General features: G+C 38.3%; 1 protein-coding gene across 1 annotated transcript in view; it reads right to left on the reverse strand.

Moving 5' to 3' along the window:
* Positions 1-16328, reverse strand: part of LOC140168458 (uncharacterized) — a 70528-nt gene that overhangs the window by 33515 nt on the left and 20685 nt on the right. The window contains exons 2-3 of the mRNA XM_072191854.1: positions 4066-5316; positions 917-997 (exon numbers count right to left, since the gene is read on the reverse strand). Coding sequence (XP_072047955.1) covers positions 917-997; positions 4066-5316 — 1332 coding nt within the window. The remainder of the gene's footprint in view (positions 1-916; positions 998-4065; positions 5317-16328) is intronic.

Genomic DNA, 16328 nt, shown 5'->3' on the forward strand with positions numbered 1-16328 from the left:
CCGTCATTAGAATATGTCAGAACCACGTTTGCAGCCTACAAGTGGCGCAGGGGGTCCATCAGTACAACGACTGTGACTACCCCTAACAGCTTCCCATTGCACCTGGGTGGGGTGAGGCAAGCGAGGCAAAGCGCCTTGCCCAAGGGCGCAACACGGTGGTGGGACGGGGAATCGAACCCACGCACGTCGAGCAAGCTCTCAGATTATGAGTCCAAGGCCGTAACCACTGAGCCACCGTGCCCTGATGACAGCCATCGTGCAAGTAAAAAACCGGACCCACTTAGATGAAGGATGTGTCAGCCTCCACCGAAGGAGAGGTCAACAGTGATGCAGGGTGGTACTGTCTGGTATTGGTTGCTAGCATACTGAGCAGGATTGATGGCTATGGCATTGGTGTTGATTTTATACATCATGATGTGGCTGCTTGGCGGCGTTTCTCGAGGGATTCCCATTCAAGCTCTTGCAACATGGAAGTCACGTTGTCTCGGTGATGGTATCTTTTCAGCACAAACCTAGCCGCCCGGCGTTGGATCATCTCAACACGATTGACATCCTTTTTACGATATCTATCATATTCTTCAGATTTTTTGGCCGAAGGTGATGGCGCGTAAAGTATGTTCACGTAGTTCTGAAAGCCACCAATACTCAACACAAAATGTAACATAGGTTATGTCTGTGAAGGGCGAGTTAGCGCAGCGGTAGTTCCCTCGCTTTGCACCACTGAGGTCCCGGGTTCAAGCCCCGGCGCGGCCCAAGGACTCATGTGCATTTGGTTTATCCCGATTCCATGCTCGCTCTCGCAGGTTTTCTCCGGGATCTCCGGTTTCCTACTGTATCGCAAAAATCGGTGATTAGTTGTTTTGATTCACACCTATTGAGTTATTATCTCGGAATAAAGAGGTATGTGCATACTTACCAATGATATTATTGGTCGAGATTGCTGATGACGTCATGCCGATGGTTGGTTGTTGAATCACTGCCTGGGTCGAATGGGACTCTACAAAGATCAGAAAGAAAAATAAATGAATACAAATACATTTGTGTCGTTTAAGAATGTAAGATATATCCCTAGTGTGAGACGATTAACAAAGATCACCAAATAAAGATTGTGACCCCTCATTTAATATTGAACCAAGTGTCGTGCTTTTTTACACGAAGGATAAACCGAATATAGACACTTGATTATACCCGCATCATGTACTTTCCATGAGGTACTCTCATATTTGCGCGCGGATTCCAAGAGGATGCAATGAGTTTATATTCCCGAAATATAAATCCTCAACCAACCTTAAGCAATTTTAAACACACCTTGCTGCCAGTAGCGCCAGTCATGATGTGATGTACCCTGTATAATTGTGTACAATGTATATCATGAAATAGGGGAAGTTACCTTTATAATCATGCAAGAGTTTGTTTATTATGACATCGGGGGAAACCCCAGATGAATGCAATAACAGCATCATTAATCAAGACTATTTATGTCAAGGGGAAAATCCCCTGATATGAGTATGTTGTAATAATGAACAATGATGGCAATGTCTATTAATAGAACATTGGGAAAATCCCAGATGGGGGATAAAACACAATGTTAATAATAATTCTTGACAGACCTGTATCAATATGATTGTAATGTGAATGGATGTAGCTACAGCTCAACAAAAGAGAGTAAATAATGTTAACCAATTAAAATCAGGATACTCATGGAGTATTACTGAGTGTGGCCAGGGAGATCATGAGTTTCCGACAGTGCTATTTAAAACAGCCCCTGAGCGATGGAGATGGATGGATATTTTCACCGACAAGCTGGAAATATGGTTATTTCAAAGCTACGAAAATGGACCAAAGTAAGACATAGGGTCTACTGCGGATTGTCTCGGACTTTATGGAAAAGGTTACAATTATCATCTGGATACAGATCTGACAGGCTGCAATAGCCTTTATCATTGAGACAGTTTATAGTGTTGATCTGGGCTAGCTAGCTAATATGGTCACAGTCCAATTCCTTCAAAGAAAGGAAATTGCTAACCAGAAATATTTTACGTAGTCAATGCACTACTGCCTGCCAGTGTTGTCGGAGAAGATCTAGAATACGTTAAAGAACGTACTTCTTCCAAGAAAGGAATATATATTCTTCTGCCGATTTGCTGAAGTCTGGTTAATGGAGCAACACAACTGTCAATATAAGTGGGGACAACTGCATCGCAGTCCTGCTTCCTGACGATATTGTGTGAAAGGTGGAAATAGAACCAAAGCAGCGCAAGGAGTTAAGTTTGGAGAAAGCAGCGCAAGGAGATAACGGTTTGGAGAAAGCAACGCCATTTTTGTGTGAGGATTTCATACGCAAGGATATTTATAAGTGTACACTGGATTTCGCTGATTTTCGCAGGACATGTGAATAAGGATATATTACATCAGTCGTCCAGAACATTACAAGAACTCTAGGATCAGCGACAAGAAGACAGCTGGTTAAGTACTGATACAGTAAACCTGTCATTGTGTGATTTTATTGTATATGCGATATTGTTATTATATGTACCAATCATACTCTGTTTTCAATTAAAGACTTTGTGTATTTGTGTTGTGCATTCGTGTAAATTTGGGTAAAAGGTGATTTTGGCCTTGAGTCAAGTACGACTCGTAACAATGCCCCCTTTCGACCTTTCTTAAATAAATAAAAGTACATATTTTAAAATTACAAATTGAGCTATCTGCCCCAAGCGCTTTACAATTTGAGAGTGTTCGCGAGTGTTCACTATTGACGAGTTGGGGGAAAATAATGCAGTCATGAAACGATTTCTCTCAATCACAGTGAAAGTACAGATCGAAATTAACATTTCTAGGCATAATTATGAGTTCTCATTTATTTTTAATGTTTAAGAGCCCGCGAATTCCCGAGTAAAATCACTTGGAGACCAAGTGAAACTTGTGTAAGGTCACTGAAAAGATTAGATGTGGAAAATATATTACCTATGCAAATTAATACAAATAAGGGCTTGTATGTATAAATAAGCTGGAGTATGGGTACAAGTGGACTACGGGGAAGTCTAGTCTAGTTTTTACCATTGAACTGCTAATGTTACTAATGAATACAGGCAAAAACCCTCTTAAATCATCACGTCGCAGTAAGCCCGTTTTAAAAGGGATATAAAGCGCATTGGGAATCGGGGATAGCTCAATTTGTAATTTGTACACAAATATAATGCAAATATATCTTTATCAAATTAATACGGGGAGCAGCGTGGCAAACTGGTTAAGATCTTTGCCTTTGGTGCAAGAGGTCCCGAGTGCAATTAATTCCGCTCTCCCCGTGGCTCATCTGGCAATGGCGGGGCGGATGACCCATGACAAACAGACCTCGTTATAGTCGGTTCCGATCAGAGTAATAAGCCCGATTGCTGGCTACACTTGACTGTCCTGCAAATATTCCCCAAAAAACTATCTACGGCGACCCCCTTCGTTCACCAGGTCACTTGTGCCTGACGGAAGTTTCGTCAGCGTTATATCCTAGATTTCAGCTGTTAATGCCTAGATATGCTCGACATTAAAACTATACGGGTGGGGCGATGACCGGTGTTTGCACCGGTTTTAATGTAAAGCTGACGCACGAGAGGAATTGTATGAGTTCCATGCATAAGATACCAAGCCTTGAAATGAGGGGTGTAATATCTGTCCCATGTGCATGATCTGTCTCGGGAGCTGATATACTATTTGCCTTCAACTTGACTTTTATAAAATACTAGACGTTCATCATTGGTTCATCATTGGTGGTGATCAAAAAATGTGTTGTCTTTGGTCAATAAACAACAACTTCATTTGGGTTATTGCGCATACATCAAAAACAATGATTTGCACCTAACTTTAAATGCAATTGTTGTTTTATGACCTAAAAGTTTCCGAGATCGGGGCATGTTTTTTAATTTATTAATTGATTTTTTAATTTTACTATTTATATTTACTACATCTTTATTATTTTGATAGACTAGGCCCTACTATTGTTATTTATGCCATGTTAAAAAATAAAATGGAATAAGGTTTGTGATACCAGTAATATGCTGAGTTACTTACCTGCTGTTAAACCAAACGCATTGACTGGATAGGCATAGGAAGAAGCACAGTATCCTTTACAAATAGCATATACAGTAACAGAGAATCTTGCCATGGGGTTGGTATGAGATATGGTATGATGTCCTGTAGACACATTACTACGTAAACAGCACATCGAGTTATCAAATGTGTGGAGTGAATTCGAATCGACCAAAGGTGCCTCATCCAAGAGAAATCCATCAAGATAGTCACATTTTATTACTACATTGATGTAATATGTGTGCCCATCTGGGAGTGTGTATTCAATGACAGGGAATGTTACATCAGCAGAGTACAAAGTGCTCGGTGTGACGATAAGCATAGATGGATCACCGCGATAAGGATTATTGGTATCGAAGCTCTTCATGTACTGTACCACCATGATGGGTTGGTCTGATGTAAATGATACAATAGTATCCCCTGTAACATCTGCTTCATAAAAGGACTCGGCTGTGATATGTGTAATGTTGCCATCAGACATATGCAATGTAGCTGAATGGATGGCACTATACACTCTATATACATAACCAGAGTTTAAACTTAGAAATGGAGTCAAGGTGAAGTTGTACCCCCAACTATGTACAGGTGGTAGTTGTTCCATCAATCCGTCTTCACAACACTCACCTTCATGTACTTCCGTGAACACACCTGAGATCACCGCAATGGGCTTATTACTCTCCACAAAGATTCCTGATAGATCTTCATAGTCACCACCGTCGTAACGGTAGCTCTCGTGTCGTTTTAGAATAATGTGATGTTTCTGTCCTGTAGGTGTTGTGATGTTAATCGACGTGTTTGAGTAGACTGATGAGATGCAGAAGAATGACGGGTATATGCTGGGAGGTTTGTAAGATGCTATGTAGTACTTTGTGCCTAGTCCTGAAGTTGGCAACACTTTAAAACCATCACTTTGAGCGAACTCGTTTTCTATAACAAACAATAAAATTTGACCGGAAGCTCGGACAATTACACTCTTATTCGGTTGCTTTCGATCTCCAGGAAGAAGACGTACGTCTATACCAGCTACATATGTTGACAAGCGGATGTCACCAGGATTATCCCTACTGATGGTGTTATCGACCTGGTAACCAAGCCCAGGTATGGTCAGGGTAGTATCAATAGGTAGTAGTGAAGATGTCGTCATAAGCACGTGCGGTGGGTGAGTAGCGTATTCCAGATAAGGTATATTGAAGATAAATTCATTTTGTTCATTCGTCTCCTCACCAAATACACCTGTTAAAACAAACACAATGAAAAATGGAATTTATAGGCAACGTATTTCGTAACTAAACGGAATTTTGTAATATATATTAGACTATTGTACCACGTGATTGTTCAAAATTCTAAAGTTCCAAATCGAACTTCCGCTTCCAAGTTGTAGCACTCGGTCCGCAAAAAACCTTTCAAAGTCATCTATATATTTTGAACCATACTACTTCTGCTAAACTTGAACACCCCCCCCTACGACGGGATCAGCTCCACGTTATTTAAGAAAGGACACAAGTAATGCTCGCACTCACAGTGCACCCATCGAGGACAAGCCGACGCAAGATATAAATGTAATACATGTTAAAACCCGTGGAATGCACTCATTTTACTTATCACCGATTGTATATATTGTCTCAACTGCGAAAAAAATATGTATCTCTATACTCCACTGTTGTAGGTGTCATCTGAAATCTAGTAGTATTTAAGAAGTTGAAAAGTGCAGAATTAAAAATGAAAGAAATATGTGACACTGCAATTCGAACTCGAGACCTCCGGATTAGAAGATAACTTGCACACCGCTACACTACAGTAGAAGCTGCATGAAGTTACGGCGAAAACAAAGGATTACAAAAATGACGTAAATGCACGGTCTACCAAAATAATATAACTTTATAAGTATCTTTTATATTCTGGTTAACCGTGCTGGTTAACCGTGCTCATTTGGCTTAAATTGAAAATAATTACCTGTGAACATTAGCCAAATATAGATGCAATGTGACCGTATATAATATGTCTGATGTGATAAAAACTATGATTTTAATCAATGAATTCACTGCGAACACGGTAGCTTCACAAGTTCATGTAGAGCTTTAAGTATTGTGTGATTGTAATCAATTTCACAACCCGTGCTTGGTTTACCTGTTCCGAACATGGCCTTATATCGGTAGGACCTTAGTTCGAATCTGGAATAGTGTTTCGTGCCTGTTTTTTTAATATCCCACCCTCTTACCCTTAAGTTTAGTTTAGTTTAGTTTAGTTTAGTTTAGTGTAGTTTAGTTTAGTTTAGTTTGATACCTTTATTGCACAAAATAAAGGAATAAAGGAATCAATCAAGTGGTGTGAAGTCTGGTGATCTTGCCGGCCACTCCACAGCATGGCCCATTATAACCATTATGTTTGCTCTCCGTGGACAGAGTGAAAAACAGGTACTTTTCTTTCAAAGAGCATATTTTCAAAAGTTGTGAGCCGATTGATATATTTGTTTAGGTGTATTAAAGCTAACGATAAAGGGTTTTTTACATACCAAAAAATGTTTGAATAGTTTTTCAGAAATAAGATAAAATGGCGCAATGAAGGTTTTGTTGTTGTTGTTTGTTTGTTTGTTGTTGTGTTGTTGTTGATTTTGGGGGAGGGGGGCACTCTTTATTAAAACTGAACTAATAGAGATTGGTTTGACTTCAGATCAATGAAAATTTAGGGTTAACAAAAAATGAAATCAAACCGCATGTTGCTAATAGTATTCAAACAAGTGGTAACAACACTAACCAAGTTTGAACTTTTTATTCCTGGTAAATGCTAGGGAACCACTATAACTTGTATCAAAGAAGAAAATGGTAATGAAACAGAACCAAAATATATTGCAAATATTATAAACACAGTCTTTTAGTTTAGCAGCCAGAAAGGGTTCACGAGTATAGACCCTATAACTAAAATCTAACAGGAGATTTAGCACCCCTAGGACCAGCCCGAATGTTTAAACCAGCTCGTAGACAGCTCGTTTTAAAAGCAATTAAAGTATGGAAGCCGCCATTACCCTGCCATCGCGTAGGCCTGGAACGCTACCGCGATTTCTACCGGCTATATCGCGTCCGTGCTCTGCGTTCAAGTCATGAAAAATCGCGGCTTGCTGCATCCACGGTTAGACTTTTTCAAGCCTGCTACAGTGCATTTTTTTCAAATGTTGAACAGCTTTTTGAATACTTTTAATTACATTTTTTAGCTCATCCATGAACTTAATTTATCAAATGCATTAAATCAACCAACAATCCCGCTATCCGGGCCAAGATTTATACAAGAAAAATACTGTTTCAATCACGAAAATTAACCTAAATTTCGCGCATACACGTAAGACTTGGCGATAGTCTATTCAGATATTGTTGTCAAGCTCGAGGTGATTGACCCCTAATGATTGACAGTTGGGAACGCGTACTGTGCGCGATGCTGAACGCGTAGTCGTGGTAGCCGGTTTCTAAAGTGGGTGCTAAAACCTCAAATGGCGACCTCCATGCGTGTACCAGGGGGTGCTAAAGTGGAACCAAAACAACAGCGGGAATTGTGTGTTAAATCGACATAGAAAAGAACAGGAGGGATCAGCGAAATTTACTGTCAGCCCTCTGCTAGGACATCACATTTAGGAATTTTGATGTTGCCAGCGAAAAATTTTCAACGGAGTCCTAATTAGCATATTTCCAAATTGGCCGCCGGACGCCATCTGAAAAAATTGAACCTTTGAAACACTTGCCTAAAACGATGTATAATAATAACACTTTTCAGAATACATTTTGATGTTATTTTTTCAATTCAAGGTCAATGTCAGATGCTTAAGGTCAAGTATCCAAGATGGCCACCGGACGTCATCTTGAAAACCTTTGTACCACTTGCCATTGAATAATATATAATACTACTTTTAAGGGGTTTGGAATGTGTAGAATCCATTTCTGATGTTATCTACTCAAGTCAAGGTCAAGGTCAGGTGCTGAAGGTCACGTATTCAAGATAGCCGCCGGACGCCATCTTGAACTGTTGAAGCACTTGAGTAGATGTAATATAGGGCTCCGAATACAGTTTGAATTTTGTTTCAATTTGGGGAAATTATCCTGTCAAAAGCTCACTACCCCAACGGATTGCGGGGCTTCCCTGTCAAATCAAGCAACGAAAATGCGCACGCGATATGCCTACGATAGTTATGGGACTTTTCCCACAAACTGTCGAGCTCCTTTTTTCAATGGCTTATGAAAATAAAAATATGATAAACAAAGGGACAAGTATGGAGACTAGACTCACCACTGTCAAAAATTTACGGTTGAAGGCAAAAAAATGCTGGACTTCGAGTATTTTACCGTTTGAAAAAAGCTGATCTTATTAGATTTTTGGAGGAGAATTATATCACAGAGGGAAGCCTACTAGACACGCCCGTAAGATAAGTATTGATGCGCCAATACTCCAACCAACGTCATATGTACCACCACAACCCCAAGTAGCCAAAAGAAAAAAATTGAAACAAGATTGGTCTTTTTTAGACACGCCTCAACCACCACCAAGACGCAGCGCTAGACTTCGAGGTCTAAAAAAATATTCGAGAGCTTTACAAGAAGAATTTATTCGAACTTGAAGAATTTAACTCTGCCCTTAGACAATTTGCTACTGTGAACAAAATTAATGGTCGGCCTGGATATGTACCTCAAACTTTTCTTGATGCAACGACGCAAACTATCGTAATTTTTTTATTAAACAATCGGCAAAAAAAAGGTAAGACTTGTTCTTAGATGCGACTTTGAAAAAGAGAACAGGCGAAACCGTGACCATGGAAAAAAACTTTTGGTCCGACACGGAGATTATCTTTGAAGGTGCAGACCTTGATGATCTTTACCAAGTTTTACAAGAACAACCCGAATGTTTCTGTGAATGTTGCTGGCTTTGCCCCAAAGGGTTCATGCAGAGAAGTGCAATATCAGATATTTATTTAGTAGGGTTGGCCACGGTCAAAAAATTTTTTCTTGCTGATGTGAAAGGACTTTGGTTGGAGGTTACAAAAATGCATTTCGAAAATTCAGCTGAAGTCCGTTGCCATGGCAACGGTCCGATTTGTGTTTTTTACAATTTTCGCCTATTTTGGAGCTAAAAAAGTGAAAATTGCCCTTAAAAGGGCGCCTCGTTGCCTTAATATACAAGTTGGTATTTAAAAATAAATTATATCATAAAAAAAGCTTTATCCTTGTTCTATCTACAAACGAAGTTGTGTTCAGAGATTTGTTTTCTAAATATCAATTTCGGGCCTGACAATACTGCAAGTTTTTCAAATTGGAAAAATGCCATTTTTTACCGATTTTGGCGGTCCGAAAAATTAACTTTTGCGCTCACCTAGGATTTTGTCGTTATGGTTATTGGTAGAACATACCTTGCCCCCAACATATATAATAAGAACAGCTTGGGGAAATTTATTTCTCTAAGGAAGGTGTTGCCAGAAAAACATACATTTTGTAAAAATTCAAAATTCTCATAAAAAGAAAATTTGCTGCATTTTACCCTAGATTTAGCACATGTGATGTAATGAGTTGTATGTAGAGTCATTTTATCATCATGGTCAACGATTCTGAATGTTTGGAAACAATAAATGAAGTTTAACTTTAATGCGGTGTTGCCAGATGCCCAAAATTATGAAAGCTACATTACGCAAAATAGCCCAAATAGGTTAAGTTTTCATGTATGAATCTAGTCAATCCAGCTAAATCACGGTCTATTATTATAAATCATTTTATCATAATTTTCACCTGTTCTGAATGTTTGGAAACAAAAAAGTTCATCATACAGTGTTGCTAGATGCCAAAAAGTAGAAAAGGTACAATTCTGGTTTACCCTGTACACCCTGTGTTTCAATACAATTCTGGTTGACCCTGGGCACCATATTTTCATAAAAAGATTTTTTTTTCAAATTTGCCCCCAATTTAGTACATGTGATGTAATGAATTGTATGTAGAGTCACATTATCATCATGGAGAACTATTCTCTATGTTTCGAAACTTTAATTTTAATGCAGTGTTGCCAGATGCCTAAACTATAAAAATATGACAAGTTTTTATGTATGATAAACAATTTCTTTGATGATGCATCTAAAATACAATTAAATTAAACGATATGACCCCTTTAACCATGTTAACCTATCTGTTTGTCAGTTGGGAATGTTTAACATAGTGTTGCCAGATGCCAAATACTAGCAGACATAGGAGGATTTGGTAAAATATACACCATACATGCCATACACTCTCAGAGCTTTTTAAACCTTGTACTTTACTTAACCACTTTAACATTGACATAAACTTTCCAGTAAACATTTTTACAAACAAAATTGTAATTTATATAAGTCCTCAGTATCGCCAATTTTCATTTTCATTTCAGATATTGCTGAAAAATTGGAAAAGGAATTGGCCAATCATATCTTATCAATACACATACACTCTTTACCAGTGTTCCATTATCATGATTATATGACCAGGTATTTGATCAAAAAGTGATCCCAGAACATAAGTTCGAGTTTAACAAGACATTCTTGATGTACAGGGTGTATCAAAATGGTTGGTGACATTTTCAAAAATATATCAAAATTATAAATTTGCTAAAACAAAAAGAAAGGGGAATATGTTAACTCATTGTTCTAATAATCTGAAGATAATAGGTTGATGCATCTGGGAGCTATGATAAGCGAAGATCGACTTAAGCATTGTTTTACTTACACAGCACAAGATGAATAGGTTCACTGCTTGAACTATTTATTGCATACATGCTCTCAATCATTATCTCACTTCAGTCTACATAACATAAAATTGCTGTACATGTACTTTTAGAAAGATAGTTCCCGAAGTCTCTGCCTTACGACTCTGACAGTGTGAGGTGAAGCCCTGTGATCTTCCATTCTGTAACTGCCCGCATCAAATTTTGAAACATTTTGAAACATTTTCTTGGAAACTGTCTTCTAAATCTTCTCTACACTTCTCCATAGCTTCGTGTCAACCAGTAATTCTTCACTATGAAAGCATGCGTGTTAAATACTGTGGAGCCATTTCAATAACTATTACCAGGTCTAACCTAACAGACACTGTCTACAGTCTATCACCATTCTGCCACACCATCTACTTGTAACCTCAATGCATCTTATACTACAATTTAATTTAACACCCTAGAAAGTGTTAATACACAAATTTCTTTAAGGCGTGGGGTATACTTGAAGTACAGGTATCTGAAGAGGGGAAGCAACGAGTTACCCCAAATCACAGCAGCAGGTAGTGGTTGGGCCACGGAGTGTGAATAAGTATTTATTTTGGAAGGTTCGTGTTTGTTCTAAATTTTGAGGAAAAAAAGCGTCATGCCAAAGACAAATCTTTGCGCACATATACTTTGTTATTGTTAATGCAGTCCGTTTCCGCATAGCTTTGTTACCATTCGCTTTGGTGATTTACTCCCAGGGATTTACTAATATTATCAATTTTGTGACTGCAATTTGGCGTTTTTAATACGTTTTAAGTTTACCAAGAAATTAAGAAAAATATCTGGTCATGGTCGTTTCAGAATTTCATTCTGATCTCCAGCTTTTGCAGGCAACAAAATGCAGATTGGCTCACTATCGATGTCGTATTCCTCTATGTGGGTCCCTTGATGATATAAAATTACTTTGAATTCCTTGCAGAGGAGGCTTAAAGGCATTCCTACAATGCACTATGATTGGGAAATTTGATCAATATAACCTAACTTTAAAGGCAAAGTCCCCATTACCATACACACAAAATGGAAATTTTAAAACTGCGGCCAACGAGCTAATAGTTGAGACTTATGACTGATATTTGATTTTCTTACAGGAAACATTCTTATTGTTCCACTGCATTAATTTTATTCCAATGTCTCAATGTTTTGAATGTTAAATAATAGGATGAAAACACCAGATATTTGCACACAATCCAAATGTAAGGTATGATCAACTGTACCACATGTGTACAAAAGCCAGACATACAAGGTCAGAAACCCCATTGGGTTGTGGTAATGTCTTTAAACATCCTCTGAATTCCTTGTAACAACATACAAATTTTCGTCTGGAAACAGGGTTTCAGTTTTATTATGGCACAGCTGTAGTCTTCGGCGCCGTATCAAATCTCCAAACAAATAGTTTAAGGGGTCATATCATAATTTATTATAATTTAATTGTATTTTAAATGCATCATCAAAAAAATTGTTTATCATACATAAAAACTTGTCCTATTTTTCATGGTTTAGGCATCTGGCAACAATGCAAGTTAAAGTTTCGAAACATAGAGAATAGTTGTCAACGGTGATAATGTGACTCTACATACAATTCATTACATCACATGTACTAAATTCGGGGCAAATTGGAAAAAATGTCCTTTATGAAAATAGGGTGCCCGCGGTAAACCAATAATGGTATTGAAAACACAGGGTGCACAGGGTAAACCAGAATTGTACCTTTTCTACTTTTTGGCATCTGGCAACACTGTGTGATGAATTTTTTTGTTTCCAAACATTCAAAACAGGTGAAAATTATGATAAAATGATTTATAATAATAGACTGTGATTTGACTGGATTGATTAGATTCATACATGAAAACTTGACCTATTTGGGCTAATTTGCGTAACGTAGCTTTCATAATTTTGGGCATCTGGCAACACCGCATTAAAATTAAACTTCATTTATTGTTTCCAAACATTCAGAATCCTTGACCATGATGATAAAGTGACTCTATGATACAACTCATTACATCACATGTGCTAAATCTAGGGCAAAATGGAGCAAATTTTCTTTTATGAGAATTTTGAATTTTTACAAAATGTATGTTTTTCTGGCAACACCTTCCTTAGAGAAATAAATTTCCCCAAGCTGTTCTTATTATATATGTTGGGGCAAGGTATGTTCTACCAATAAGCATTACGAGAAAAAACTAGGTGAGCGCGAAAGTTAATTTTTCGTATCGCCAAAATCGGTAAAAAATGGCATTTTTCAAATTTGAAAAACTTGCAGTGTTGCTAGGCCCGAAATTGATATTTAGAAAACAAATCTCTAAACACAACTTGTATATTAAGGCAACGAGGCGCCCTTTTAAGGGCAATTTTCACTTTTTTAGCTTCCAAAATAGGCGAAAATTGTAAAAAACACAAATCGGGCCGTTCCCATGGCAACGGACTTCAGCTGAATTTTTAAAATGCATTTTTGTAACCTCCAACCAAATACCTTTCACCTCAGCAAGAAAAATTTTTTTGACCGTGGCCAACCCTACTAAATAAATATCTGAAAAGCATGAAGTCTACCCGCTGAGAAAGAGCTCGTGCACCAAGCGAGAGCACCATGTTGATCTTCTTTTGTTTTCGGACAACTTTGAAAATCAACATTACTGCGTGATCAAGAGCTTTAGTATGCTCCCGCAGGAGCAAAGAACAAAAATGAAAGTAGCGCACTACTACTGTCTAAACTGTTACACACTTTACACTTCGAAAGAGCGGCTAGCTGTTCACGAAGATCTTATTGCACCATACTGTGAAGATTGAAATGCCGAAATTTACAAAAACTCAATCCTTTACCAACCACTACAGATCACAGAGTGTTCCATTTGTTGTGTATGCTGACTTTGAATCCTTCACGAAGCCCATTGATACGTGTCAGCCAATTCCCAACGATAGCTACACGAAAAAGCACCAGAAGCACGAACGGGGCTTTTGTTATTACATCAAGTGCTTCGACGACTCGGTGTACTTCCAAGAACCAGTGATTTTCACTAAGGAATCTCCCGAAGATGACGTCTCGCAGATTTTTGTGAACACCCTTGAGGAGAATATTAGAAAAATTTACAACAGGTTCTGGAAAATTGAGAACAATAAGTATGTGTCCATGAAAAATATGATCTTCGGACGGCAGGATAGAAAGGTCTGTGAAGAGTCCACTCACTATCACATCTGCAAAACTCCACTAACTCCGAATGACGATAAAAACTGCAACGTCAGGGACCACTGTCACTTCACAGGAAAATTCCGAGGAGCAGCTCACATCAATTGCAACTTGAACTACAGGACACCCAAGTTTTTTCCGGTGATTTTTCACAATCTTCCTGGCTATGACGCTCACCTTTTCATCAAAAATCTTGGAAAGACCGAGGGGGAAATTGACTGCATTCCGAACAACGAGGAAAAGTATATTTCCTTTACGAAGAAGATCGTTGTTGACTCCTTCGTTGGCAATGAGGGGAAAGAAATTGAGGTCAAGCGCGATATCCAATTTATCGACAGCTTCAAATTTATGGCGTCGGGTCTATCCAAGCTTGTCAATAATTTGTCCAACTTTCCAACGATGGAAGAATTCTTCCCGAGCGAAGAAAAAAGAAGACTTCTTGTAAGAAAAGGTGTTTACCCATCACAGTTGTTTGATGTATATAGAATTGGCTTCATTATTAAGTAAATGCAAACTATAGGTGGCGCTATTTATCATAAATCATATTTCTTAATTTGCAAGGGTTAGGTGATCAATGCTGCCATTAAAACAGGTGGAATAGGTGAAACAAGCAACAGAGAAATTTTATAAACATGTTTCATAAAAAAATAACAGGAATTATTTGTATTAAAAGCCTGAAAGGGTAATTTCCCGTATCTAAATAGCGCCACCAATCTTCTCATAAATAGATACATTTTGTATCCGAAAAAGCTATTAAAAATGCCGTGAAAGTGAATAATGTTGTAAACAAGAGGAAATTAAGGTTGCAAATGACTCAAAAGCATCTGTATACAATAGTATGATACCGCTTTAAGCTGTTTAAGCCTAAAATTGGATTGTACATGATGTTTTGTTTGAAAAACTAATAAATGATCATAACAACCGTGCCAACACTGGCAACACTGCACATGAGCAGACACACATAAGCAGAGCTCTGCATTTATATCATCTAATTAGCTGAATTGTGGATTTGTATATATTGTTTTATATACCATCATCTAGAGTTTTTCACCAGGATTCTTCTGATACTAATTTCATCTTTGACTGTGTTATATTTATCAAGAAAATTGCATATTTTGTTGTAATTTTTGTTGTTTATCTACAAATGGACTAGTATATATCATCTTTACCAGTATTGATTTTTGCATATCCTGTTCATCACTACACAACAATGGGTGCATTTGATACTTCCTGCCTAAATGACTCAAGTATTATGTTCAACTTCAATGGATTTTCTCATGATGACATCTATGTACATTCTTTATGGACTATCAAACCTAGGTCAAGATCAACAACAATTATAGTAGAATCAGACATATTTGACAATCTTCTGTATGAATTATGTGAACTTTATGGACCCCCGTTAGACAAAGGAACCCAGCATGGCAAATTATATAGATGTCTAATGAACAATAATGATGGCACCATTGCACAGGTAACCATTACTTGTTACCCATCAACTACAACTATGTCTATGTCTATCCAAGGAACACTTCAAGAAAGTTGGGTAGAGACAGTTCTGCATGAGCTTGGACAGCGACTTAGACTTGAACAGCAACTTAAAGCAGACCTTGGTGATGATGACGAGCCATCTGAAGTTCACTTTACCTTCCTCAACACAAGCAATGATTTGTTATGCACATCTACACCAGCCGCTGCATGCAGATCACCCATTAAGACTTGTTCAGTTGGATGCCAAACATCAAGTACTTCTGTCACCAATACTACAGACACCCAGACATCAACTTCTTCAACCTGTGATGCTCAAACTCAAACAGACTCTGTCCATGCCACAGCTACTCAAGAAGCAGCTTCTATGCCAGCAATCCCTTCACTTAGTCGTGTTGCAGCTATCCCCACCAGTAATGTGTTCAGTGTGTTAGATGTAGAAGAAACCCCTGATGAAGATTTCCCCCTAACCCCCTTCCATGGATCAAAATATCTAAAAGAATCACAAAACCCAGACAATTGGACATTAAAACCAATGATCCCGAACCTCGTGCTACAAGTACTCCATCAGCAACACCAGTTGAAAAAGCAACCAGCAGCAGCAGCACATCACCCAAAAATAGGACTGTACTCATTCTGGGTGATTCCATCCCCAAGTACCTGGACGGAAAACGTATGTCCCGGCGGCTTACAGTACGCAATGAGTGTATTCGCGGCAGTACTCTCGAACAGTGTATGACAACAGCACCTGCTTTGATTAAGGAACACAACCCAACATTTGTGATAATCCACTGTGGGACTAACAACATCCAAACATGCCTGCCTT

This window comes from Amphiura filiformis, chromosome 13 (genome assembly GCF_039555335.1).
Source record: "Amphiura filiformis chromosome 13, Afil_fr2py, whole genome shotgun sequence".
NCBI classification, from domain to species: Eukaryota; Metazoa; Echinodermata; class Ophiuroidea; order Amphilepidida; family Amphiuridae; genus Amphiura; species Amphiura filiformis.